The sequence below is a fragment of the Nymphalis io genome, chromosome 8, assembly GCF_905147045.1.
Source record: "Nymphalis io chromosome 8, ilAglIoxx1.1, whole genome shotgun sequence".
Classification (NCBI taxonomy): domain Eukaryota; kingdom Metazoa; phylum Arthropoda; class Insecta; order Lepidoptera; family Nymphalidae; genus Nymphalis; species Nymphalis io.
In genome coordinates, this window is record NC_065895.1 from 4,449,299 (window position 1) to 4,476,150 (window position 26,852).

The 26,852-nt window shown below is 34.9% G+C and overlaps 2 protein-coding genes across 5 annotated transcripts in view; one reads left to right on the forward strand and one right to left on the reverse strand.

The window, feature by feature from the left end:
* The first annotated feature begins 1,845 nt into the window (after positions 1-1,845).
* Positions 1,846-3,608, forward strand: LOC126769878 (uncharacterized). The gene is made up of 2 exons (XM_050488828.1): positions 1,846-1,937; positions 3,199-3,608. Exons 1-2 carry the CDS (start codon positions 1,885-1,887, stop codon positions 3,410-3,412), a joined length of 267 nt encoding a protein of 88 aa, XP_050344785.1. The 5' UTR covers positions 1,846-1,884; the 3' UTR covers positions 3,413-3,608.
* A 2,235-nt stretch (positions 3,609-5,843) lies between these two features.
* LOC126769868 (regulator of G-protein signaling 9) overlaps positions 5,844-26,852 on the reverse strand; it is a 34,514-nt gene continuing 13,505 nt past the window's right edge. For all 4 annotated transcript variants that reach the window (XM_050488811.1, XM_050488808.1, XM_050488810.1 and 1 more), the window contains 11 exons: positions 15,036-15,132; positions 13,428-13,484; positions 13,139-13,248; positions 12,557-12,781; positions 12,024-12,206; positions 11,710-11,885; positions 11,430-11,633; positions 11,115-11,339; positions 9,647-9,862; positions 8,321-9,535; positions 5,844-6,060 (listed from right to left, as the gene is read on the reverse strand). In XM_050488811.1, coding sequence (XP_050344768.1) covers positions 6,000-6,060; positions 8,321-9,535; positions 9,647-9,862; positions 11,115-11,339; positions 11,430-11,633; positions 11,710-11,885; positions 12,024-12,206; positions 12,557-12,781; positions 13,139-13,248; positions 13,428-13,484; positions 15,036-15,132 — 2,769 coding nt within the window. In that variant the 3' untranslated portion in view covers positions 5,844-5,999. The remainder of the gene's footprint in view (positions 6,061-8,320; positions 9,536-9,646; positions 9,863-11,114; positions 11,340-11,429; positions 11,634-11,709; positions 11,886-12,023; positions 12,207-12,556; positions 12,782-13,138; positions 13,249-13,427; positions 13,485-15,035; positions 15,133-26,852) is intronic.

Sequence of the window (26,852 nt, forward strand, 5' to 3'; positions counted from 1 at the left end):
TATATTGGTTGTCAAGCTTAAAAATATTCCAAATAATGACATAACATTTAGCGTTATGTCTATGGACGTCCGGTTGGTCGAAATTGTGAGTAATGCAAACATTTTTATTGACGTCGGAACGTACAATGTGACGTTTGATTATGATTACAGTTTCTTTTCCTCGATTAGATAATGGATAACAATAAAGTAGAAGTTATGTGAAATAAGAAATATATGTAATATTCCTGGAAGTATGACAAGAAGTATTTAGTGTTTACTGTTTCATGTACATTGGATATAATTAAAGTATATACTATATGCCTCCATGTTGCCTGTATTAAATAAAAAAGAAATTTTCTACATTTATTTAACGTAATACACATTTATAATTTATCAAACTAATATAATTATTATTTATATAAACGCATATTTTCGTTCGTATTAACGATCATTAACAGAGGTTTTGATAGACATAGAATTAAGAACAATTTTAAGAATCATTGAACAGATCAAATAATACACAACAACAAGTACAAGCATGCCATATATTTAGTTGTGTGTTTTGTTAATACTTAGACTAGTGACAAATGGCTATGATTTACACTTCATATCTAATCAATTTATCAATCATTTAGGTTTGATGTAGTGTCTAGGGAAAGTCCAGTAATTAATAATACGATTTTTTTTTTTATTAACAACTCAATATCTCAGAATTTCGAGACGTCAATGTTTTTGCAAAAAATCTTTTACAACAATATATCTATATAAAACAATATACCTGCGTTTTAATGGGATGCGATTTTTACCTAAACCTCAGTCGTAAAATTTAACAAGTTGAAATTATAGCACGACGATACAATTTTTTTTTAATATATAATTTATTGCTTTTACTGAGCCGTGATTTTAGACTGTATTCATATAGTAAAAGTGAAGTGACACCACATTAGAAAAACATACTTTATTGGAAATTCCCTGCTTTTAATGTGCAGATCGGGCTCTTCCATAAATTTTATATACCATACGAATAAATAATATTATTATTATGTGTAAATAGGTAGTCAATAACATTATATATTGTGTTTTATGATACTAGGTAAAATTTTACTGCGTTTAAACCTCAATGCAATCATATTATAAAATTATATTTTGTATAAAAACCTATATGACTATGAAATTGATCTGCGAGAATACCTAATCATAATTAAAAGCAAAATAAAACAAATTGTTGAAATAATTGTCGTATATTTTCAAACACATATTTACTAGTGAGTTTTATTCATCAGTATTTAATTATTATACAATTTTAAAATAACTTCCTTTGTCTTTAAGAGTGGAATTTCCATTAGCTATCTTGATTATGTATAAACGACAATACATAATATGTTCATATGATACATAATGCTCTTGTTTATGAAAAAAAAAAATCACATTGATTCTTACTATCCTGTTTATATCAATGTAATTTAATTCTAGAATTTAAGCAAATTTTTACATTACAAATACATAGATTCTTATTTTGTCAAGTAATTTTAAGCAATATTCATATTAACTCGGCTTAAGTACACATCGGTTTACATATTTCGGTTTCGAGTGGACTATGGCTAATATGATAAGAGTCGTCCTCATAAGTCGTCAAGGAAAAAATGTGTTTATTTTTATACGAATTACAGGGAATACATTATGAAGGCGTTTTCTGTGACTAACACTGACGTAGGCTGCCATCGTTTACACATTTTTTTTAGATAATCTGGCTTTTAGATATAAACAGACAGTTAACGTGCAACATTCATAAGTAGATTAACCGGCTAAGCGCAACGTTGTGTTCTCAGGCAGCGGATCCTATATATATAATCAGTGAGTGCACCTTTTCCTTATTATTTGCATTGTGTTCACGTCAAACTAATTATGGCTGTTCGCAAGTTTTGTTTAATATTTCTGTTTCTAATTATCTTACAACTGTATGTAAATATTTAATTTCATTAACATTATCATCATTGTGATGTCTTTCATTAAATGGGTTTTGTTTTCATCTATTAATTCCAAGGTTTGTTGTTATTTGTCGTTCATCATTATTTAAGTTTTTCTTTATGCTATTCGATTTTCCCACGATATTTCCTTATTTATTAACATAAAATAATAAATTTGTCGTTTTTTCTTATTTAATAACGATTATTATTAGGTTTACAACCGGTTAACTATATATATAAATATAAATATAGATAAAAGTCCACCTTATGTATTTATATTACGAATTTACTAGCATCTATTATATTATTATTGTAATCAAATAATTCCTGCTTAGTTTACATTTACAATTAATTATTACCATTATTTAGTAAATAAAGGTATCTAATTCTGCGAAATTATGTTAATATTCAAACGATTAGTGATTACTTGGACTCAGTATTATTAAAATCAATTATTAAAGGAATAATAAAGTTTATATTATTTTCTTGAGTATTGTGTTTAATGCTTAAAAAATCGACAAACGTGAGATTTGTTTTTATAACAATTATTTAAATAATAATGTTTGCTTTTTTATATAATCTATAAAAAAAGAATAAAAATAGTCAATCATTTTTATAGGTTTATATACATATAACTACATATTTGTAAAATATTAATGCAAAAATAACAAGAATTTGTTGTTATGTTGGGTAAAATAAACAATTATCTTTCTTGTTTCTGTCCAAACAACCGGAACACTATAAGTATAAAGCGTCGTAATTTCGGCTAATACTTTTTATCGTTTCTTCGTCATTGAATAGGAATTTGGACAATCATTTTTTACCATTAGTTATTGTTATCTGATACTGTCTGTTTTTTTCAATTTAGATTTTCAATCGTTTGGATTTGCTTCGATTCGTGTAAAGACATTAATTGTTTGTGTTGTCATTATTTAATTTTAATGATCCATTAATTGACAACTTTCTATTGAATTTAAAATATATTATTTAACAATTTATACTATCCAAATACTTTATAATTATATCAAAGAATAACAGAATTTTTATCTCCTTCAACTTTTGTAAATGATCAAAAAGTTACAATTTATATAATTATTTTTTTTTTAATTTCCGAAATGTCATTCAATATTATATAATTAAATACTAGAAACTAGCTGTTCTTAACGACTCTACTAAATGCCAAATTTCATTAGGATAACTTACGCATTTATAATATTATTATAGAAATCATATAGATTACATGTTTTTACAGGAAGATGGCCGACAGCAACCGTATCGTCTTTCCTGATGAAATGGAACAGATAAAAGCGAAAGTAGTGCCAGAGTCGCAAGTAACAAATACCAATACTGTGGAAGAACCACCTGAAGAAGCAGACGTGAAGAACAGGAATATGATCGTTACTCCTCCTAACTGCCCGCCAGGACAGAAAATGGGCGCTGATGGCGTTTGCCGAGACATATTTTAAGCTTTCGCTCCTAACGTAGTAAACGTTATGATTATTTACTTAGGATTAAGGTTTCAAATTGTCGAATTAAATCCCCATCTATTTAAAATCACGAATATTGAGGATAAGGAAGCAGTATTATTTGTTTGGATTTTTCATTTTTGTGTTGTTTTTATGCTCTTTTGTAAACTAAAAGTAAACTTAGATATAATCTTTACTATTTTTTTTTTATATCCCTGTTATATTAATATTGATGATGTATTGAATTTACTATTTCAAAGATTCTACATATGTATACTTATTGCGCCTTTTAAAATTTAAAATATTGATATTTACTTCATTATTATTCATTGTGCATTATTTAATTATTTAGGTAGTCTGTTGGTTGTAAATGTAGATACATAATATGGTAACATAAAAATAAAGTTAGTTTGTGCGTAGGTTAAGATCAGAATTATCTTTGTTTAATAATCAGAAATCACTTTATTTAATATTGCAGCCATACAACGTCAAGCTCAACTGTATACAGCCTATTCCAATAGCAGGTAAAAAATTAAATTTGCCTTGACATGAAATCATTGGTCGAGATCTAAAATAATCAATATCATTAAAAAAGCCTTTTGAATGTCAGCATTGTTATCGCAACTTTGGGTAGAAATTAAAGTGGATATAAGTAGTTAAGAGGAGATATACACATATTATAAGTGGAGACATATTTATCATGAAATATTTGCTGTGTATAATATAATATAGCAGAGCTATTAGCAAATTGCATGGAATGAGTAAATCTAAGGTTTGCTTATCTGTACTCATTCTGCAATTGGAATAGGTATACATACATACTACCTTTTTTTCTTTTTTTTATCGCTGGAAAAACGCATTATGCGTTTCCCCCACGGGAACAGTGAGGGCGTATGTGGGGCTCGCCGGTGTCCAAGGCGTCGAGTGCGCCCCGAACATCGGAATACCCACTAAAAAACCACCGGTACCCTTTCCATCTTAGCGAGGAGCGCCACGGGATCTTTTGGCCCGTAGTTCCTACATGCTCAAGGGACAATTGATCCTCTCCGCAACGGTTGCATGGATGAGATCGCTCCTTTAGCGATAAGTTGTCTGTTGCAGTTTATGCATCTTTGTACGCTGTTATAAATTATTATGCCCCTACGAGTAGTATGTTTTGATAATTTATTATATAAAACTAACCTGCACCATATTATTATTTTTAGTCGACACTTATTGCTACTTGTGTAATTATAATCGCACACACTTACTTGGTTATAGGTCTTTTTGCAAGCTTGTCTGGGTAGGTCTACCCACTCATTACTGATAAGCAAAATAAAGTAAGGTAAATGAACCATGTCATAAAAGCACAAGGGATGTAAATTCTTAGTTCTCAAGGTTAGTGGCTTGTTGGCGATGTAAGGAATACTAAATATGATTACTAATATGTCTTGCCCATCTGGGCAGTGTGACTACTTTCCGTCAGATAGCCCATTTGTAAGTCATCCACTAATCCATAAAATTCTTAACATCCCAATAGTAATACTATTTAATAACGATTCTAGTTACTTATGCAAATCATCTGGAAGACCAAGAGATTGTAATTCTTACGTAGAGATAACACAATCTTTATAATCAGATTTATGGTGCGGGATAAGCTTATCTTAAAAAATAAATATTAATTTGGGTATCTGTCTGTGTTTTAAAATAACTACTTATTAATATTTAAGTTATAATAACTATTTGCGACTTACCAAAACCAAAGCATTTATTTTATTTTAGGCTATCGATGTTACGTAATAATTTAAGAATTTCATATCTATAAATAATTCAAAAGGGCATCATGTACGTTATAATGTCGGAATTTCGTTACAAATTACACGATGGTGAAGTAAATTGGTTTTGCTAGTTTATAATATAATATATATAATATAATGGGCTCCGTTCAATTTCCTATTAATAAGTGCTTCGATGATTAGTAAATAATACACTACTTATACTATATTATGTAGATTTATTGTTTGTTTGTCTGTTTCTACGTTTAAATAAACATAATAATTACAAACATAATAATTTGGACTAATTTAGCAAAAACTTTTCTAAAACATATAACACCTTATCTCATTGCCTCCACTGGTGACAGGAGGGCTGGGATATTTTTCGCCCAATGAATCAGAATTACGATTCAACGGAAAAATTCTGCTAGTCTTCTTGCCACCAATCAACACGCTCACGATTTGTACAGTTGTTATTTTAAATGTTGGTTATTATATACTTATTTAAGTCCTCAATATAAACAGTTCTTATGTAAATAAATTATTACAAGTTAATTTTTCAAATTTTCTCACTATATGAGAGCCAAAATGTAGTTCGTCTTATTATTATTTTTTATTTATTTAATCATTAACCGAAGCCACTGTCAACGGTACAAGCTATGAATAAAAGACTGTAATTTCTAATAATTAACAATCATTTACTTCAAAATATTTATATAATTACATAATAATACTCTAGGTTTGTAATAATCGAAACAGATACCATTAAAAATAAAATATTGTTTTTCTATAACCCTGACATCATAAAATATTGTTGTCTACATAAAATAGAATTATAAGTAACCGAGTGTTGCATAAGTTTTAACAAATGGAGCATCACTCTCGCAGGAATTCCTGTAAAAGAAAAATATATATCAATTGCAAACCAAGAAATTAACCACCTTTTAAACAAAGTCTGGCAAATGTGGCTCATAAATCACGGCACACTGCCCGTATTGATCTCGACTACACACACCAACAAAGCAAACAACTATTCAGATACATTTTGGTATATGGATCTTGAAACGAAAATCGCGGTTATGAATCCGAGCAAGCATCCCTTTCATGTGCTTAATTTATGACATGCTCGGCGGTGTAGCTTACTTCTACCTTCTAACCTTTTTTGCTATAAATTTGTAATGTGTATTTTGTTTTTTATATTTTAATTTTGTATATTATAAAAATTAGAAACCTTCTTGTGCGAGATAAAATTCCAAACATTAAAGGGCTGTTACTTTTTTACTTAAGATTTTTATTATAAATTGCTCCATTCTGTTCCCTATTTACCATCTGAACAATTCTGAATTGAAAGTAAATTATTTTTAAACGTGTTAAATTGACCACGCTTCTCAATCTTTTTACAACGCATTATTATCCAATCCACGCTCTAAGACGGTCGCGCATGTAAAACAGTTACAAGAAATGATCGACAAGTTACATAATTCTAATGCTTATATGTTAGTCTAAATTAGCGCGCGCACTATTTAGCGCCCTTATTTGTTGGCATATATATAAAACATTATATGCCCGGGTAATCGTGACTAATTTCTAAACTTAGATCATACTTATTGTATATATTTTGATGATTAAAACTAGTATTGTCTCACGTCAAGGTAGTAAGTTTTTTGTAGTAAGAATTATTGGGTCTCAAATCAGTCAGGTAAGTACGAGTTTCTTAACTGATTCGATAGCGTTGACGTTAACTGCGATATGTCTGCAATTCCGATTATTCTCACAACGCGCTGTTTTCATTTTAAACCGCAGTTAATGTCGACGCTATAGAAAAATACTCGAATTTGATATTAGCTTGACACAATGAAATTATACTACTAGGGTTCTTTCTTTGTATTGTATGCCTGTCTAATTTGGAAGAGGTTTTAAAAGTCGGCATAAAGAAAGATTTTTCATTACAAAAAGGGTTAAGGTAAAAAGTAAACTTGATATTATCTATGCTTTTTGACAGGCAATTTGGCACGTGTTAACGGTGATCAAAAACAATAAATGAAATCATATTTAATCATTGATGAAAATGATTGAAATGAAAATATAAGTATTATATTAAATTTAATATTAAAACTTTTTGATTTCAATAATTCAAACCAAACATTTAAAATTAATAAATATTAAAATAAGAAAAATAAACAATGGATTAATTACTGTAAAGATGAAATTTTATAAATAGTTGATATTAAAAAGGATAAAAACAAAACAACGATTAAAAAAAAACATTTTATACTATGTAGCTAAAATTATTGCGTGGCATTTAATTAAGATTTATTTAATATTTATTTTTAACAATTTGATCAGGTATAGTCTGTGGCATTCATGAAGTTGCAGCAAAAAAAGATTTTATGAAGATTTAAACAGACTTATTCGAAAAATTTAGATTTATGATATTATTGTGATAATAAAGTAAAAGTTATTTTCAAAGTCAGAAAACGCTTACCTAATGAAAAAAACAAATAATTGTTAACTAAAAGATAATCATGTGAAAATAGATATTATATTCACAACCAAAATTTATAAGTTTTATGTAATTAATGTTATTGCTGATTTTTATAATAATGTTAAGCAAATATATAATTTATTAAAAATATTCAAAAACATTTTGGTTTTTTTCCAGTAAAAATAAAACGAAACTTTATTTCCAAGTAAAATATTATATTCGTCGCTATTCTACGTTAATAAAAGTTGTACGCTATTTTAATTCCTAAATAACTAAACTATGTCATTGGAGAATTTAATAAGTAAAATTATAAAAGTAATACTTGTGCTTGTAGTTTATTTTATTTTATTTAATTCGGTAAGCGTTCTCAACAGTATGTGTGAATATAAAAATTACCTCAGATTTTAACAGAGTCAGAAAGAAAAACCGAAATTAAACCAGAATACATTTAGGTGACAAATGAATATTATGTAATAAATATTAAAGGCTATATTGTTGAGGAATATATTATTTGTCATGTGAATCAGTAAACCAGTGACACTAAAATACATAAATTATATACACTATAGCTACCTCTACAACGCGATATACAGTGCAAACACGGTACCAATAATTCTGCAACACTAACTACATTTCTACAAACAATGCTCAGCGAAAAACCGTACTTACTCGTCCTCCCAGGGACAAATGTCGTTTCGCTGCTTACATTCACTGACTCCGCTTTTACTATCACGCTTAACAATATCGGATTTAGAAACCGACGACAGTTCGTCTCTATGAGCAATTTTTTTCACCGCGTCGGACTCGAACGCCGCCTTGGAATCTCCGGAAACTCTCTGTGGTAGCACCGAAGGCACTTTGTCTACGTTGTCATCGTCGACCCCGATGTCTTCACAAACAGCGAGCGGCGCCACCGGCGGTCGGGGCAACCCGAGCTCAACAGCCGGGGTGCCGCTAGACAGCGCTGTCATATCCGGAAGTCGAACTTTACTAGTTTCCGATGCCGACAAGACGATAGATTTTACACTTGCGGTTTCAACTTCTTCGATTCGACTCATCTCCGCTTCTTTATTATTGTCACCGGCCTCCTTAGTCGGCGAGGAGGTTATATCTCTCGTCACTGACGGTTCCCGGGACGGTGGGAGACGGACGGACACGACGTTGTCCTCAGAAGACCGCGCCCACTCATCTTTCGAGTCCGCCTGAGAATCAGCTTTCGAGTCTCCTCGAGAATCATCCTTCGACTCCGTCTGCGATTCATCGTAGGAGTCTACAGACGCGGTAAATGTTGGTAGCTCAATCGGAGCAGTTCCTATTTCCACTTTCACCATATCACCGGGCTCCACTGTGTCGACGACCATCGCGCAACGTTCGGGGAACGCCACCGTCTGCTCTGTAGGCGTCGCGTCCGCGGACGCGAACACGGATGATGGTTCCTCGGAGTGAGCGATCGAACGACGATCTTCAGGCGACGCGGTTCTCGTAGGCGACTCCGCTGATTCGTCATCGGGTGCCGAACTAACGCTTATCGTAGGCGTCGGATGGTGAGGTGGCACCGGAGCCGTTTGCACGACAGGCGGCGCGGGGGCGACGCGCGGCTGTCTCGGCGAGTGCGGCGGCGAGGCGAGCGGGGCGAGGTGGCGCGGCTCCACGGCTGACAGCCGTCGCAGCGGGGGTGGCGCGCCTCGGAGACCACCATCGAGAGTGCTCTGTTGCGGGAGTCGTCGGGTGCGCTCGCTCGTACCCACCGCGGCACTTACGTCCGAAGAAGAACTACCGGAGTCTGCAGCCGAATCTTGTCTCCGTCTTGTCGTTCCGTATGCACTCTCGCGAGTCGAACACTCCCAAGGAAGCACATCCGCCGTGTCGTCATCGAGTGGATCCCTAGAAGATTCGGAATTTATGTATAAATATATGCATTCTATGTATGTATTTAAAAAAAAAAGAGTACTTAAAATAAAAGACTTCGACATTAATTGTATTTATAAAACGTACCTAAATGGGATGTCGCAGAGGTTAGACTGACTGTGGCTGTGAGGAGGCGGCTCGGGGGCACGCGGCGGCTGCGCGGCGCACACGGCCAGCTCGTGCGCTGAGCCCGTCAGCGAGCGGTCGGAGCCGCGTCTCCTGGACAAGGCCGCACTGCCACTGCCTCCGCTCCCGCTTGTGGAGCCCGGTTTTTTCTTCACTTGGCCACCGAAATTGAAAAATCTGACAAGACAAAACAACAAGTGGCTCACTTAAAATAAATATAAAAAGAATTATACCTAATAAAGTACTATCAAATTATCATATCAATTAATTAAACACACTAATATTTTGTTTATACGAAATATATTTAAATACCCTCGCCTCGTTGGTCTAGTGGCTTGATGTTGGGCCGCTCACCCGGAGGTCCTGGGTTCAATTCCCAGGTCGGGGGGAAGAGAGGTTGTTGGGTTTTTCTGTCAGAAAATTCTCAGTAGCGGCCCGGAGTCCGGAAGTTGGACGTGTGTTAAGTCCCGTGCCTCGGAAAGCACGTAAAGCCATTGTTCTGCGCTTGAATTCTTTCCGATCGTGTCGGATTGCCATCCCATCGGATTATGAGAGCTAGGAAATAAAAAGTGCACCTGTGCTTGCGCACACACTTATGCACTATAATATCTCCTGCGTAGTTGGCTAATCTCTCTTGAGATTGGCCGCCGTGGCTGAAATCGGTCTGAAGAACATTATTTAAATACCACTTTTATGCTGATGATTTGCAGCTGTATATATAGACTAAAACATCATTGACATTTTGACATGACATGATTTATATCATATTCTTCCTTGGGCTTCAAACTAAGCAATGTGTAAGCGTTGCGTCTCGATAGCGACAGCAGCGTGATAGTAGATGGCTTAGACTGCCCATATATGTATAATTGCTGCAGGATTCATAGTCAAACCGAATATGTGTAGAAGTTATTACAACCACAGGAGGAACAAAGACTAACTTTGACATTTAAATGTCGTGATATTATTGGTCGGGATCTTAAATAAAATCGACGGTATTCGTTATAGATTCATGAAAAAATGGCGTTTTAAATCTCAGCGAAATTGTTATCGGAACTTTGGAAGTATAGTGCATAACATATGTATGTGCTTAAAACATTATTAGAATTGATTAAATTTTCTTAGAACTCCTTGAGAGGCATTTAAACGACATCTTTAGATACTATTGTTGTCTAGTATTTAGTGTGTTATTCACGTGTATATATATATACACGTGATGTTACATATGTATTTACGTAACTTTTTTACATTTTTATATGTATGCATTTGTGTATACTTTTTATAATCATGTCATCATCATGTTAACAATACATATGATTTATTAATACATAAATATATACAAATAAAAATTAAAAATAGCTACTGTATTGCATTGGCGTTGGCGTAATGATTATCAAGATGTTTGTTATTAAAAAAAATTAATTATACGAACTTTGCTTTCTTTTGGTGAACATTCCGCCCTTCAGCCAATAACCGCTGGAAGTGATCAGAGCGAATAAAACGCGGGTAGCAGTCCTTCTTGAGTAGCAGTCCATACACGTGATCCGCTGCGTGGTCCAGAGCGTACCGGGAGCCACTGCGAATCCCTTCTGCTACGCGTTCTGCAGTCGCACCGTCGATGTTTATCTCGCAAGGTGCGCCTGGCTTTAGGAACTCCCTATAGAAAAAGATTTAATCATGTTAACCGAAATTGAAATGGTGGTTAAAATTTACTTTGAAAAGTTGATCCATATTAAGACAAACTTACTCAAAAATTTCTTCAAGTTTTTTTGGTATTTGTTTAGTACTACTTCGTCGTAAATCCATAACAGCCAGCCAAAATCGAATATTCTCGTGAGAATATTCCTTTCGAAGGAAACTTGTGAATTCTTGGAGACCTGTTGGGTCGGATACTAATTCTTCTATAGAAAGCGCCCATCTCTGCACTCGTTTTTCACTGGGCACTTCCACACTGTTGAAAAGCAAAGTTGTAGAATATATAATGATAGTGGCTCTAAATGTTTATTTTAATATATTGATCTATTTACATTGGGCTGTTGATCTGCCAAAATAGTGTGTCATCGCTGATCCATGGATTAGAGGGTTGAGCTGGCGTGAGCCAGGGATCATACGCCATGAAGGTCTCCGAGTAACCCATAAGGGCCTCAAGGGCAATAGACGTCTTCACTCTCGTACGATCTAGACTAGCTCTTAAATGTTCAACCTGCAAAATACAATTATTTAATTATTATTTCGAGAGTAATATCTAGAGATAAGTTTTATTTTATGTTAATATTATAAGTAAGCCTTGCTTTTAGCAAAGACGGTTTTTTAGTAGAAATAACAGTTCTCCATTTGTTACCTCTCGTGTTAGTTGTTGTATCGATCGCTTCTTCGGCCGAGGATGTCTAGCGCGCACCGGAACAGGACAAGGCTCGAGAGCGCTTGGCACTCCTGGAGGTGGTCGCGCTACTCTCCAATAGGCGCGCTCTTGACTGTCACTTACTATTTTGTCTCCTTTTTTACGATCTTTCGCGAGCCGAACCTAATGGATAATGATTAACATTATTAATTTTTAAATCTTTATTTGGACCATTCAGAATTCGGAAGGAATGTTCTTTTTCAGAAATCTCTGACAACAATCGAACTATAATACTATAAGACTGGGTATAAAAAAGTTGATTAAAATATTCGTATATATGTAAGGAATATGATTAATATATTAATATTATCAAGTTTAGATATTCACAACTTTCTACGTTATCGAAGAAACTCCTTTAAATATTTTACAGGAGATAGTTTTTTTTTTATTAATTTTCCTTTGAAATAAATGACTAGTGTAAACGTAAGTGTATAAGTTTCAAGGAATAAATGATAAATAAAAAAAAATATCACCTGCTCTTCTGCCTGCATAGTGATAAAGTCCCATTTGGCGGCGAGGTTCTTCTTTAAGTTTGTTAGGGCTTCTTGCTCGTACTCTTCCAGGCCGTGGCGCTGCTTGTTCCGAAGAGTACGCTTAACGAGATAGATGGCGTATTCCACGTTGTCGGGGCCTAATGTAGGCGCGCTGGAGCCAGCCCCAGCGACACGCGGGCCTTGCCATGGCCAATAGTAAGGACTCTGTGATAAAACGATTAACAGATAAAATATATCGATTTGTTTTACATTTTCCTGCTGGTCTCTATACCATCAAACATAAAGTTAATACTCGACAAAAATTGATTCTTCAAAACTTATTTACAAGACGCCATTTATAATTATTGTCTTTCAATATTTTATGTAAATATGTATCAATTACAAATCATAACGTTTGATAGTTTACAATGAGTAAATGAAGTTTGCTAATAGACAGATTATAAGTTAACATTGAAAATTGTAGTTCATGCAGAGGTATTGGATTGAATTAATTGAGGGGTCAGACGATTAGAAAACATACATGCATCGCTAGATGTTATACTGCTCTGTATTAATACTCACTTGAAATCTATAAAGAGAAGAATCATCCTTTAACACAAGGTTTTTCAAATCGTTGACAGGAAAGAAGTAACCATATTGGCATAGTTGGTTGGCTAAATGTATTGCTTCAACTGAAAAGGAATAAAAAAAATTATTCACAGGACGATGAGGTTCTATTTTTGAATATAATTTTATTTTCTAAAGAAATTACATTAGCCAAAGACAAGTAGAAGGATCAGATTAATTACGAGTGACAAAAGTAATAGTAATGAATAAAATAAATGATATTAAACATAAGTGTTTTACCCACCGTTACTAGTCTCATCTAAATTAAATCGGTCCATTAGCCATTCAACAAGATCATATCCTGCAATAAAAAAACATAATAAATAAAGAATAACGCTAACTAAACTATAACTATAACCTATAGAGCTAACACAAATTAGTTTTAACATTAATTTACGATTAAAATTCATCTCGTGCTTGGTGGTAAAGGAAAACCTCGAGAGGAATACATACAAGCCGAGATGGCCTAGTGGTAAGAACGCGTAAATCTTAACTGATGATCGTGGGTTTAAGCCCGAGCAAGCACCACTGAATTTTCATGTGCTTAATTTGTGATTATAATAAATTGTGATATAATTCATCTCGTGCTTTACGGTGGAGGAAAACATCGTGAGGAAACCTGCTTGTGTATAATTTCACTGAAACTCTGCTACATGTGTATTCCACCAACCCGCACTGTGAGCAGCGTGGTGGAATAAGCTCCAAACCTTCTCCTCAAAAAGGGAGAGGAGGCCTTTAGTGCAGCAGTGGGACATTCACATGCTGTTACGGACTAACATATTGAAATAATTTGGTGGAATACGCTCCAAACAGTGTTAATTATTATTTTTTATTTGTCAAAATTTAAGGTGTGGAGTGATTCAAATAATGTGATAAAGGTTGTTTATTTTAATGTGACATACAGACATTAATTTTATTTCGTTTTTTAATGTCGTTAGAAACGGAATCATTAATGTAGTTCGAAAGTGATCCAGAAATGTTATTAATTTTAATGAATACATTTTGTACTTAAACCTGAGTAAGAAACATATGATATTATAAAATCTCTTATATAAATACTTATAAAATTTATTACTATTTACATAAAGCGACTTTAATAAATAAAAAATAATATAATACTTATTTTGAATCCCTCTAAAGCAACCTTAATTAAAAAGTTTGTATGTCATATTATTAAGAAATTAATTGCATTGAATATTAACTAAATATAAATTCGTAACATATTAATTATGTTATAATCTAATTTTGTGATGGCATAATCAATGTCCGTCAAGTCCACGGTAAGATAGAGCGCGTCTCGGTGAACAGCCGACGCAAAATGTCTATGCGTTCACTATTGATTTTGCAATTAGACCCCACAATGTTGAGAATTGCGGTAAGAATCGTAATGCAATGCCTAGCTCACTATAGACTTGAATGTTTTTTTTTTTTTTATAGAATAGGAAGGTGGATGAGCATATGGGCCACCTGATGGTAAGTGGTCACCAAACGCCCTTAGACATTGGCAGTGTAAGAAATGTCAACCATCGCTTATAGCCAATGCGCCACCAACCTTGGGAACTAAGATGTTATGTCCCTTGTGCCTGTAATTACACTGGCTCACTCACCCTTCAAACCGGAACACAACAATATCAAGTATTGCTGTTTTGCGGTAGAATATCTGATGAGTGGGTGGTACCTACCCAGACGAGCTTGCACAAAGCCCTACCACCAGTAAGTAAAATAATGATATATTGTATTTCATATCAGTTTACTTACACATTATGGTGTACCTGTAAGTAGTTTTTTTTTTGTTTTAAGTATAATTGTTTTCATTTTTTTTTTGCATAATATCCAATGTCTTACAACTTACCCATAAAAGCTGAAGGTATAACGCTAAGAAATAGTTTTTGACTCCGTACTGGTACGCCGCTTTCTGGATCTTGCATTTCTTTTATCAAACTTTCCATCTGAAAATGGAAATTATTAATTATAAAAAACGCAGGCTTTATTTGTGGACTACAGGGGGTTTTCAGTACCCTGGGAACCCTCCCTAGAGAATAGAGGCCCGCATAGGCAGGCCAGCCGTCAGAGCGCCACGGTAGCATGCGAAAGCGATCCCGTGGCGCTCCTCGTTAAGACGGAAAGGGTACCGCTGGTTTTTAAGTGGGTATTCCGATGTTCGGGGCGCACTCGGCACCTTGGACACCGGCGAGTCCCATATACCCCCCCCCCCCCCGTTAAAAAAAGGCTTTATTTGTGGAAATTAATAGCTTAATTTTAAAATTTTTAGTTAAAACAAACAATAAAAAAGGCTTGAAATATTGCTCCTCGTTAAGACGGAAAGGGTACCGCTGGTTTTTTAGTGGGTATTCCGATGTTTGGCACTCGGCGCCTTGGACACCGGCGAGCCTCACGTACCCCCCCACTGTTCCCGTGGGGTTTTTTTTGTAATATTAAGTATCTTTCTAGTATTCAGTTACAGCGTCATTGAACGCCTCGTTGGTCTTGGGTCTAGATATAAAGCCACAAATCTCGAGATTCTGGGTTCAAATCCCAGGTCGGGCCGATGAAAAGTTAGTCAGTTTTTTTGTCAAACATTCTCAGTAGCAGCCCAGAGTCTGGAAATTGAAATTATTTGCACTTCCGTGCCTCTGCAAGCACGTAAAGCCGTTGGTCCTGCGCCTGATATTTTTCCGGTCGTATCGGATTACCGTCCCATCGGATTATGAAAGTTAGGGAATAGAGAGTGCACCTGTGTTTGGGCACGCACTTGTGCGCTATAATAAACACGTAAGGTTGAATTTGTAAAGTATGTAAAGTAGTAAGTAATCTATAATTGTCGTAACACAATATAATATATATATTAATGTGAGTAAAAATCAAATCGATTCAAATATAGAACGTTAATCACTGAAAATATCCTTTGGAGTCGAGTTGAAAGAGGGCCTTAAGCAAAAGGCTGACTCTTATGATCATGATAGCGTCTTAAGTCAATAAGACGTCACAATAGCGAGGACAATGACGCGTCACTCTCAATCTATAAATACTTCAAGAGCCGTCGCTTGTAGGCGACTCGGGGTTAAAAAAAACTTTACAAAAGTAAGATTCTCAGTGCAAAAGAACACTTAAACGAAACGCCATACTCGCCTTCAATATCTTATAATTATATAATCTTGAGATTGCTTATATTAGGTATAGAGAGTATTTTTTGATACGAGACGAACATGGGATTGGTATTTTGAAGTGACGGATTTGTTACTTATTTTCGTTAGGTTTTACAAGCTTTTAAATATCTCGACCTGTTAGTGTGTTTGTGTTAACTCATGCAAGTGAATTTTAAACCAGTTCCAACCCATCGTTGAACTGTAAATTTACATTATTTTAGTACCAACATAAAATTAAAGATTGTTATAATCATTTTTATTTTTAATTAAATTTATTCATATATTAGTTTGTCCATATGTATTTAATATTATTTATTACGTTCATAAAAGAAGTAACTACAAAGTTTCATTCTGGTTCTTTTCGGTAGAATCTTCATTCCGATCCGGAAGTACACTATTTCTATCTTACTATTAAAGGACGATGTTAGTTTTTTTTAACTACATATAAAAATTAGGAGTTTTATACATGGCTCTTACTTTGTTGGCTCATATTTATTGTAAGATATTATGCATGGCGAGCCTGCGGTGATCTAAATTTATATGCTTATATTTAATTTTAGGCTCCGAGATAGAATATTGTGCCTATTCTATGTACAAAAAGGTTGTTCATAATTTAATAAGCGCCACAGTGATATTCTACATGAAAATAATGTATAATATTTATATACGCAGTATTCTGGTGTGAAACGTTGATAGGAAATAACAGGATCGATAGGAACGCGCAGAAGGAAAGCTGAGTCATATCCACCCCCAAACCAGTGTCTTGAATTTAACAGATACATTATATATATAGCTTTATAAGTATCATTTATATAGCTTAGAAATATCAATTATTAGACAATGAAAAAATAAAATGTAGTTGTACATAAAATGTTTTAAATACATATTTACATATCTCATATATAATTAAAACAGTATGTTTTGTTTGAAACGCTAAATCTTATTTTTATTACATTATATTAAGTTATATGTTGTATGTATAATTTGGACATAGTCTTACTTAAACTTTGTACGAGATATTCGCACAATTCCTGTTGGTAGATTTTATGAATATTTTAAGTATTATTAGGGCAAATTGAAGATTTCACGGTACCGCTGGTTTTTAGTGGGTATTCCGATGTTCGGGGCGCACTAGGCGCCTTGGACTCCGGCGAGCCCCACATACCACTCTTCCCGTGGGGGAAACGCGTTACGCGTTTTTCTAGCGATAAAAAAGGGCAAACTCAAGATATTGCCTGTATTGGTCGGTCAAAATAGCTGAAATGCTTTTTTTATAGGTAAACGGGATACAGTACAAACTTAAATAGTTTAATGTGCTAGTCAATACCGCGAATAAATCAGGCCTTCGTGTAACTGTATATTACATTTACGTTTAGTTTTATTTAGTCATAAATACCGTGTCGGTTTTTATAAAATAGAACATAACATGTTTGCGCAATATGTATATATAGATATTCTGTATTTTTATTAATAAAATAATTAAAATCGGATAGTATGAAACTATCGTGCGCTTATAATCGGATTTAACTGTCGATGCTTCGAGCAATTTGTTTCGCTATCGTGCTAACGACCGACTCGAGATGATATTGGCTTTCAATTCAGACTAGACTTTAATTGATATACTATGGAGTTTGAAATAATCTTTATACGAAATTGATGGGGAAAAAACCATTAGCCACATGTTATTTTTAAGGCTGTTGTCTTAATAAAATTTATAATACCCCGAGTATTGCAGGTACCTTTTTTAGAGAAAAAAACGTTATAATATGTGTTTTATATAATAAAACATATATAAACCCGTCGTGATTGTTTAAAAACAACCACGACGTGGTTGTACCTAAGGTGCTTTTACCTATGCAATCTTTTATTCTACTGCTTATAAGCATCTATTTTTTTGATGGGTGAGCCAATTTACTGCAGACATTATAATTACAGGCACAAGGGACATAACATCTTAGTTCCCAACGTTGGTGGCACATTGGGGTGATGTAAGCGATGGTTAACATTTCTTACAATGCCAATGTCTATGGGCCTTGGTGACCACTTACCATCAGGTAATATCAGGCCCATATGCTCGTCCGCCTTCCTATTCTATATAAAAAAAAAATTATATTATGTCAAATGCTTTACTGTTAAATCTGTAATCTGTTAATAAAATATATATTAATTTGTCTTCTTGTTAGTATATGTTGTGATTGTAGTATATAATGTTGGATACATTTAAAAAGATGTTTATGTATTTATAGATGTTACCAGAGCGTAGTTAGCATTTACTGATTTGAATGCGGGATAAATAATAATAAAATTTATATATTTAATTAACCTATATAATTTATACCTATGTAATTTAAAACGGTAACAAGTAACTACTGAGTTTCTTCTGTCAGAACATTAAATTTGAAATATTCTTGTAATAAAATAAAATATGGAGCCTCATTGAATATATTATATATTCAAAGAGGTATATTTATTGCCGTCCCATCGGATTATGAGAGTTAGGGAATAGAGAGTGCACTTGTGTTTGCGCCCACACTTTTGCACTATAATATGTATTGCGCAGTTGGCTAATATCTCTTGAGATTAGTCGCCGTGGCGGAAATCGGTCGGGAGGATATTATTATTTACATTAGTTCTTTTTATTTGTTCTGACTTATGGTTGTCTGTCTAAAATCTTTGTCTTAGCGGCTAACCGCCTTTTGGCGACCGTTTGTGTTTCATTGTAAACTAATGTAGATATTTAATATTATAAATTCACTATATAAATGAATACACAGAAATTGAATTACATTATTGTAAAATAAATGTAATTGCTAAAGATAGTATATTATAATAACAATTACTAAAGATAGTATATTATTTTATTGATATTTTGAACTTTTAGTTATTTAACGATAATAGTATTAAAACATTCTGGTTTAAATATCAATAAGATTAATAATATAACAGATTTATAAAAAAATATTAATACATAATATTATTTACTAACAATAATAGATTTACTTAGTATCCTTCGTTATATTTGTGGAGTAATTAGTGTTTAACATTAAAAAATATATGTAGATTATATATGTAGATTTTCGGGTAATTTGGCAAAATTTTCGAACTATTATGTGAGCGGCTCCGCGTTGATTCATCCCCCAAGAACCGAGGCGAAGGCTGTGACGTCACGTGTCCGATCAATAGATACCCGTAGCTGAATCCGAGTCCGTTAATATTTCATAAGGATGTTACAAAATATATTTTTTCCACGTGCTTAATAAGAATCTTGTTGATATGAAATTATTATAATATACTAAATGTTGCATAACTCTCTGTGATCGTTATACCTACATAAATATTTAGATACAATACGAAAAACGTTTCCCGCTTTCTAAGATAGACAACTTGATGTCGTTTTATTTTATGAAATAGTTAGAGGAACTGGCAAATGGGCCACCTGATGGTTAGTGGTCACCGCCACCCATAGACATTGGTGTTATAAAAAATATTAACCACTCCAAACATCGCCAATGCGCCACCTTATGGCTGTAGTTACACTGACTCTCACCTTTCAAATCGGAATACAACAATATTAAAAATTGTTGTTTAGCGGTAGAATATCTGATCAGTGGGTGGTACCTATTCAGATAGGCTTGCTCAAGACCCACCAAGTAAAATCTAATTAAGTAAAACATAATTGGTTATTTTAGGACTATGTACATTATTTTATTTCGGTACGAATTGTTACCATTATCCATGTGATTTCCGGTTACTCTATCGGAAATCACATGGCTAATAGACTCAACAATAGACAATTTTATCTTTATACCAATCAACTACAAGCAAAACCATTTATTTATTATTAGAAAGACAAACAGTTACAAAGTACACCTAAAATTAACAAATAAAAAAATCACAAACCAATCAAGTCTTCACAAATATATAAATCAAAATTCATTACATAAAAGATTGTTGAAATGATAACAACTAAAATACAAATTCTCAAAGAGTATAAGCACAGGCAAGCTGGGAGTAAGTCTGAAAAATTATTATCGTGTTGTCACCGCTGAAGAAACATGAGTCAATCATTACGCTTCCAAAAACTACGAGCTGCTCCTACCGCTGGTAAAATTTTGGTCTCTGTGTTTTGGAATAGAGAAGAAATAACTTATTCATGGCGAAGGACTGGAAGTTGTTTCTTCAAAAGCTCCTCATCCATCGGAAGTTTCTCACTGCGCAATACACGCTTCGATATCCTTGACCACGCACCATTTTTTTTACGAAAGCACAAAAACGTAGACATCGAAACATAACTAATAAAAATATTTTAGTGCAGCTCATTCAAACTGGTCACGCTTTTTATACGTAAGTATGTTGTATGTTATAAAATTCAGCCCAAATTTATGATAAAAATATAATTTATTTATTTAGCTTTTGATAACATTTTATTTTAAATCAGATCAGAATATTTTTTCGATATTCGTTACACTTGCTTATTGAAAGTTGAGACATGTATATTTTGTAACAAATAATCCCGATTATTTTGTCTGTTATGCCTATTATTTTACAATTAACACCAGATGTGCTTTGTGTACTTTGTTGTATATTGTGATCAATCATATGTCTTTTCATTAAACTCGTATTATAATTATTCGTATTAGGTTTATATAAATCAATCAAAGGTACAATTGTTTTACCTTTAATTGAATTAATAATATATAAGTTCAAAAGCTACTGGCTTTGACCCGCGGTTTCATCAACATATATGACGGCTGTTTTGAATATCACACGATAAAAATTCTAGCTCACTACGAAAAATCAGGCTCCTGGATGTCTGACTCTTCGATTTTTATCGTTTTCAGAAGAAATCAACTTCAGCGTCAGAGGCAGACATGAACAAAGTCTAGTTAGTTTAAGTGCAGGACTTAAATTGGACTAAATCGATTCTTTGACCTGAACTTTAATCGTTATCGACATGAAACATGAGCAAGTCATATAACGAAATGAGCGACAGTTCCGTAGCTTTAACTCGTATTTGATTTTTATTCAATTGAATTATATCTGTATCATAATAATTTATGACGCAAACTCTGTTCTGATACAAAAGAGCCATTAAGATGTTAATGCGTTGATGCTTCCTTAAAAGTGAACCTAATCTAAAGAGGTGAGGAACTTATTGCAATAGATAATATAATGCGACAAGGATCTTGACAATCTAATGACATTGACAGTGCCTATTTGTAGTTTAAGGGTTACCAGTTAGCAAAAAATTCCTATCTTTTAGAGAATACATCAATGGTTGTTATCTTATATATTTTTGTCTAATGGATGGAAATTAGAGATAGCACCCGAGTTTTAAAAAACAGCATAAGAATCAAAAAACCTTATCATCATCATTCTTAATATTGAATTCCTTCTACCAAACCAAATAGCCCTAACTATTGTTAAAATGTAAATAATTTAGTAAATTTAATAAACTGCTAAGTGTTATATCTGAGGAATGGTTCATATCAAGAAACTCACAAAGTCAACTTCTGGTTATTTTACCATTATGTTCTGCATTAATTAAATCAAATTATCACACGTCGAGTCTTCATTTAACTTTACCATAAACTCTATCACTATACAATACATCGATTTCAAAATTATCCAGCAAAAATATGTCTCTCCTTGTTTTTCTATTCATCTCTAAAGAAGTACGTGAGCAAACACGAAGAACTCAAAATATAACTACTGTGTTACTATATATTTCATAAAATCCAGTAGTTATTATTGATGGGAATTTAGTACTTTCAATTAGATATGGTATCACGTACATTTGTTGTAACGGCTATCAAAATGACGAGATGTCGACAATACTTTCTATTCTCACCACGCGCCAAAATATCCGCAGTTAGCTTAGTGAAGTTAATGACACTTAAGAGTATTGTGAATTTTTTCCTTTGTTGTTTTCCATTTAACTCATTCTGGATAGGAAAGAGTCGGTGGTCATAAAGCCTCGTTTAATTGTTAATTTGTAATAAGTGAAGGAAATTGTTTCATCGATACAATATATTTTATTTAGACAAACACTATAATTTACTTCTAAGATCAGAATTACTGAAATTGCAAAAGTTATGATTTTACGAATGTAACAATACATTTCAAAGAATTAATGCCAATGAGGAAACAAAGTGACCATCTCCATACAAGTTATGCAATACATATAACATGCACTACGACAATTTTATTATAATACATATTTATAATAAAACAGTGTTTTCAATCATGTTAAAACAACTAATTAAGAATAATCATTATAAGGATCTGGTGACCTATCTTGACGTATGTATTGTTATTACTATAAGTCTTTAGTCTTGTTTATCTACCAATTAATTATGACAGAGGTATCCGGCATATACCCTACCCATGTATTGTCTTCTGACGTACTGTCGAATATTATAGACAAACTACTCGATGCCAAAACTAATCAAAGACATTAAGATTTTTCCATAGATATAGTTTATTACTTTTCCTTGATTTTTGACATATGTATATCCTAACAATGTAGTTATAAATAAACAATGAAAATAAATTTGATAGAATTTTAGTTTATTGTTTGAGGAAAAAAACTTTTAGAATATCAACGTTGAAAAGCTATATTATATTATAAAAAAAAATAACTGGCAAAAAACCGAAGGTTAGCACGACACGTTTTTATTTTGATTATATTTATTTAAAATTACCTAACTATATTTGTTTATTGTTGGTTTGGCGCCGACTCAAAATTATGTTCTTACTAAGTTTAGTATTAGTTGCCTCCCGCGGTTTGTCCTGCGTGAGAGGGGGAAGGGGGGATCAAGAGATAGTTACCCTATGTCCTGTTCTGTAATCCTGACTACGTGTATGCAAGAATTAATTATGATCGTTAATCAAAATAATCGGGGATCGAAAGTGTTCGCCCGCAAGTTTGGGAGGCCGCGTCTGACAAAACTTAAAACTGAAAATGGTGGGGTCGTTACCTCTAGGCCTGAGATTATCGGAGAAGTAGAGAGGTTTTATGGGCAGTTGTTCTCTTCAAGATCGGATAAACCCATGGGAATCAGTATTGATGACCAGCGCGCCCCTCTTATGCGCCATTACTCCGAGGAGCTCCCGGTCGTTGACCAAGGAGAGATTAGGGCGGCTCTAGAACAGCTTAAAAACAACAAATCTCCGGGAGAGGACGGAATCACAACAGAGTTGCTTAAGGCAGGCGGGACTCCGGTCCTGAAAGAGCTAGCAAGCCTCTTTAATTCCGTCATCCAACATGGCAAGACCCCGGAAACATGGAGCGGGAGTGAGGTGGTACTGTTTTTCAAGAAAGGTGATAAAACCCTCTTGAAAAACTACAGACCAATCTCCCTCCTGAGTCACGTGTATAAGCTGTTCTCAAGAGTCGTCACGAACCGTCTCGCCAGACGACTTGACGAGTTCCAGCCCCCAGAGCAAGCCGGCTTTCGATCAGGCTACAGCACCGTGGACCACATCCATACTGTTCGGCAGATTGTGCAGAAGACCGAAGAGTACAATCAGCCGCTGTGTATGGCATTTGTGGACTACGAGAAAGCCTTCGACTCCATCGAAACCTGGGCAGTGCTCGACTCATTGCAGAGATGTCATATCGATTGGAGATATATCGAGGTACTGAGATGTCTGTACAACGCCGCTACAATGACTGTCCACATCCAGGACTGTAAGACGAAGGCGATCCAATTGCGCAGAGGGGTGAGACAGGGGGATGTAATATCCCCGAAACTGTTCACCAACGCGTTGGAAGACGTTTTCAAAACGCTGGATTGGACTAGGTATGGAGTCAATGTAAACGGCGAGTACATCTCACACCTTCGATTTGCCGACGATATCGTCATCATAGCAGAGTCGCTGGAACAACTCACCGAAATGCTGCGTAGCCTAGGCGAGTCTTCCCGGTGTGTCGGTCTCGGCATGAACTTGGACAAGACCAAGGTCATGTTCAATAGGCATGTCGTGCCGGGACCGATATACGTCGAGGGCAAACCTCTCGAAGTTGTTAGTGAATATACCTACCTAGGACAGATTATACAAATCGGTAGGAACAACTTCGAGAAGGAAGCCGATCGAAGAATTCGCTTGGGATGGGCAGCATTTGGCAACCTTCGTCAAGTCCTCAAGTCGTCTATACCGCAATGTTTGAAGACGAAAGTCTTCAACCAATGCGTCTTACCTGCCATGACATACGGTGCCGAAACGTGGACACTAACTGCGGGACTAGTCCACAAATTCAAAGTCGCTCAGCGTGCTATGGAGCGAGCTATGCTCGGAGTATCTTTGAAGGATAAGATCAGAAATGAGATTATCCGGAAAAGAACCGGAGTCACCGACATAGCTTGCAAAATTAGCAGGCTGAAGTGGCAGTGGGCTGGTCACGTATGTCGTAGGACCGATGGCCGTTGGAGCAGACGAGTCCTAGAGTGGAGACCGCGAATCGGCAAGCGCAGCGTAGGGCGCCCTCCAGCCAGGTGGACCGACGACCTTAAGAAGGTGGCGGGCACCAACTGGATGCGGAAGGCGGAGGACAGGGAGCTTTGGCGCACCTTGGGAGAGGCCTATGTTCAGCAGTGGACAACGATTGGCTGTTGATTGATTGATTGTTAATCAAAATAAACAATCTCACTTTCGCATTATAATAATAGTTAGGACTAAAAGTAGAGGTTTTTTTTGCTATAAAGTGTTTGATCAATATAAATTCAAAGTATCATACTTTTTTTGAACATTACATTTAACACGACAAAGACAAAGGAATATGTAGATTAAATCAGGATTAAAAATAATGTAGATTAAATTTTCAAAATGTTGACATATCGTAGAAAATGTACAAAGGTTACCGATTATGTACCTGAGTTAGCTCCGCACGGAGTAATCAATATAATCAAAGTTCCGTCGTACAATATGTGAGTATTGTTATCATTGTGTTGCCGTCCCGGGGGACGCAACAAAAGGAGTAGTGGCTCATATACGGTTTCATTACAATAGCAATAAAGGTGAGCTGTAATAAAAGATAGCATCGGAGAAAATTAATAAACACGGAACACTTAAATGGATGTTTATTAATGTATGTATGATATTTATAATGTGTTAATTGGTAGGTATTTTGAGAAATTTTATACATTACATAATAATATTTTTGCTACGACTTATACTGATTACAATTATTTTTCCGTATTTGTATTAGCATCATGTCGATTGCGTCGTTGGTCTTGTGGTAATATTATAAAGACAAATCCCGAAAACCTGGATTGAAACCTTGTGTTGAAGGCATAAAAAGATAATGAGATTTGTCGTCGAAGAAATATCAATAGCATAACTGAAGGCAGTTTGGAAGTTGATAGTTTACAGTCCCGTGCCTCAGAAAGGACGTAAAGTCGCAATGTTGGTTGTGCAACTGAAATATATCCGAACACTTGGATTTCCTGTCCCGTAAATTTAGGCGATAGAAGCGCACTTGTGTTTACGCACACGTTTGCTTACTATAATATTCTCCGCGCTGTTGGTCAGTCTCCATTGAAAATGACCGAAATCAGTCAGGAAGGTCTCAAATCGAATATACTTTATTTAAATATGCTCTTACAAGCATTTAAGATTAGTCATTTTAGAAATCTCTTTAAGCAAAACGATAAATCGTGTAATGTAATTTTATCACTGTATTACAAACTCAATTTCCATTTAATCAGAATCATTAATTCAATTTAAACTTAATACATTTGTAAGATGTTTCCTAAGTGTAGAGTTAACAGTTCAAAGGGAGGAAATCCCACAATTTTCAGTAATATAATCGGTCAATATTGTTTAACAACATTATATATTTAATAAGATGCTTATATGGTCATCTGGTACATAAATACTGTTATGTAAGCTTATGCTGCCTCGTTGGACTAGTGGCGAACTGTGCGTGCCCCGCGTGGAGTGCGGAGAGGGAGATCCTGGTCCGTGAAGTTTGACAAGACCTGTTCCTGAGAGCAAGCATGTCGACGATGTGTCGTGCTCCGCAGGGAATCGGCGTGGAGGGCTGTAGCCTCCTTCTGTGAGAGCATCATGATCCAGAAGGATACGACGGAGCTAGAACGGGAAAGGGTCGATCCTGCTCAGCGGAGTCTCTCGGCCCGCCCACAGCCCCAACGTCAGGAGGTTAAAAGATAAGACGTAACGTGCGTGAGGTGTGCCCTCCTGTGTCCTATTTCAAACGGCCTTGAGGACGAAGGCACCCGGGATGACGTCGTGCTGCCGTAGGCACTAGCTAGGAGTTTGGAGGCGAGATTACCTTCGTCCCTTGTGGAGAGCTCCACTGAGCGGAGCTCAGCACGTGTGCGCAGCCTCTCCGATCCCTACCGAGGACGGCCATCGCAGTGTTTTAGTGGGTAGAAATCCCACATAACCCGGTCCTCCCCCCCATAGGACCCGGGTACCTTTATGAAGGTTACCACTGCTTAAAAAAAAGTAGCGAACAGTGTATACGACTGCAAATTATCAGGTCACGGGTTCGAAGC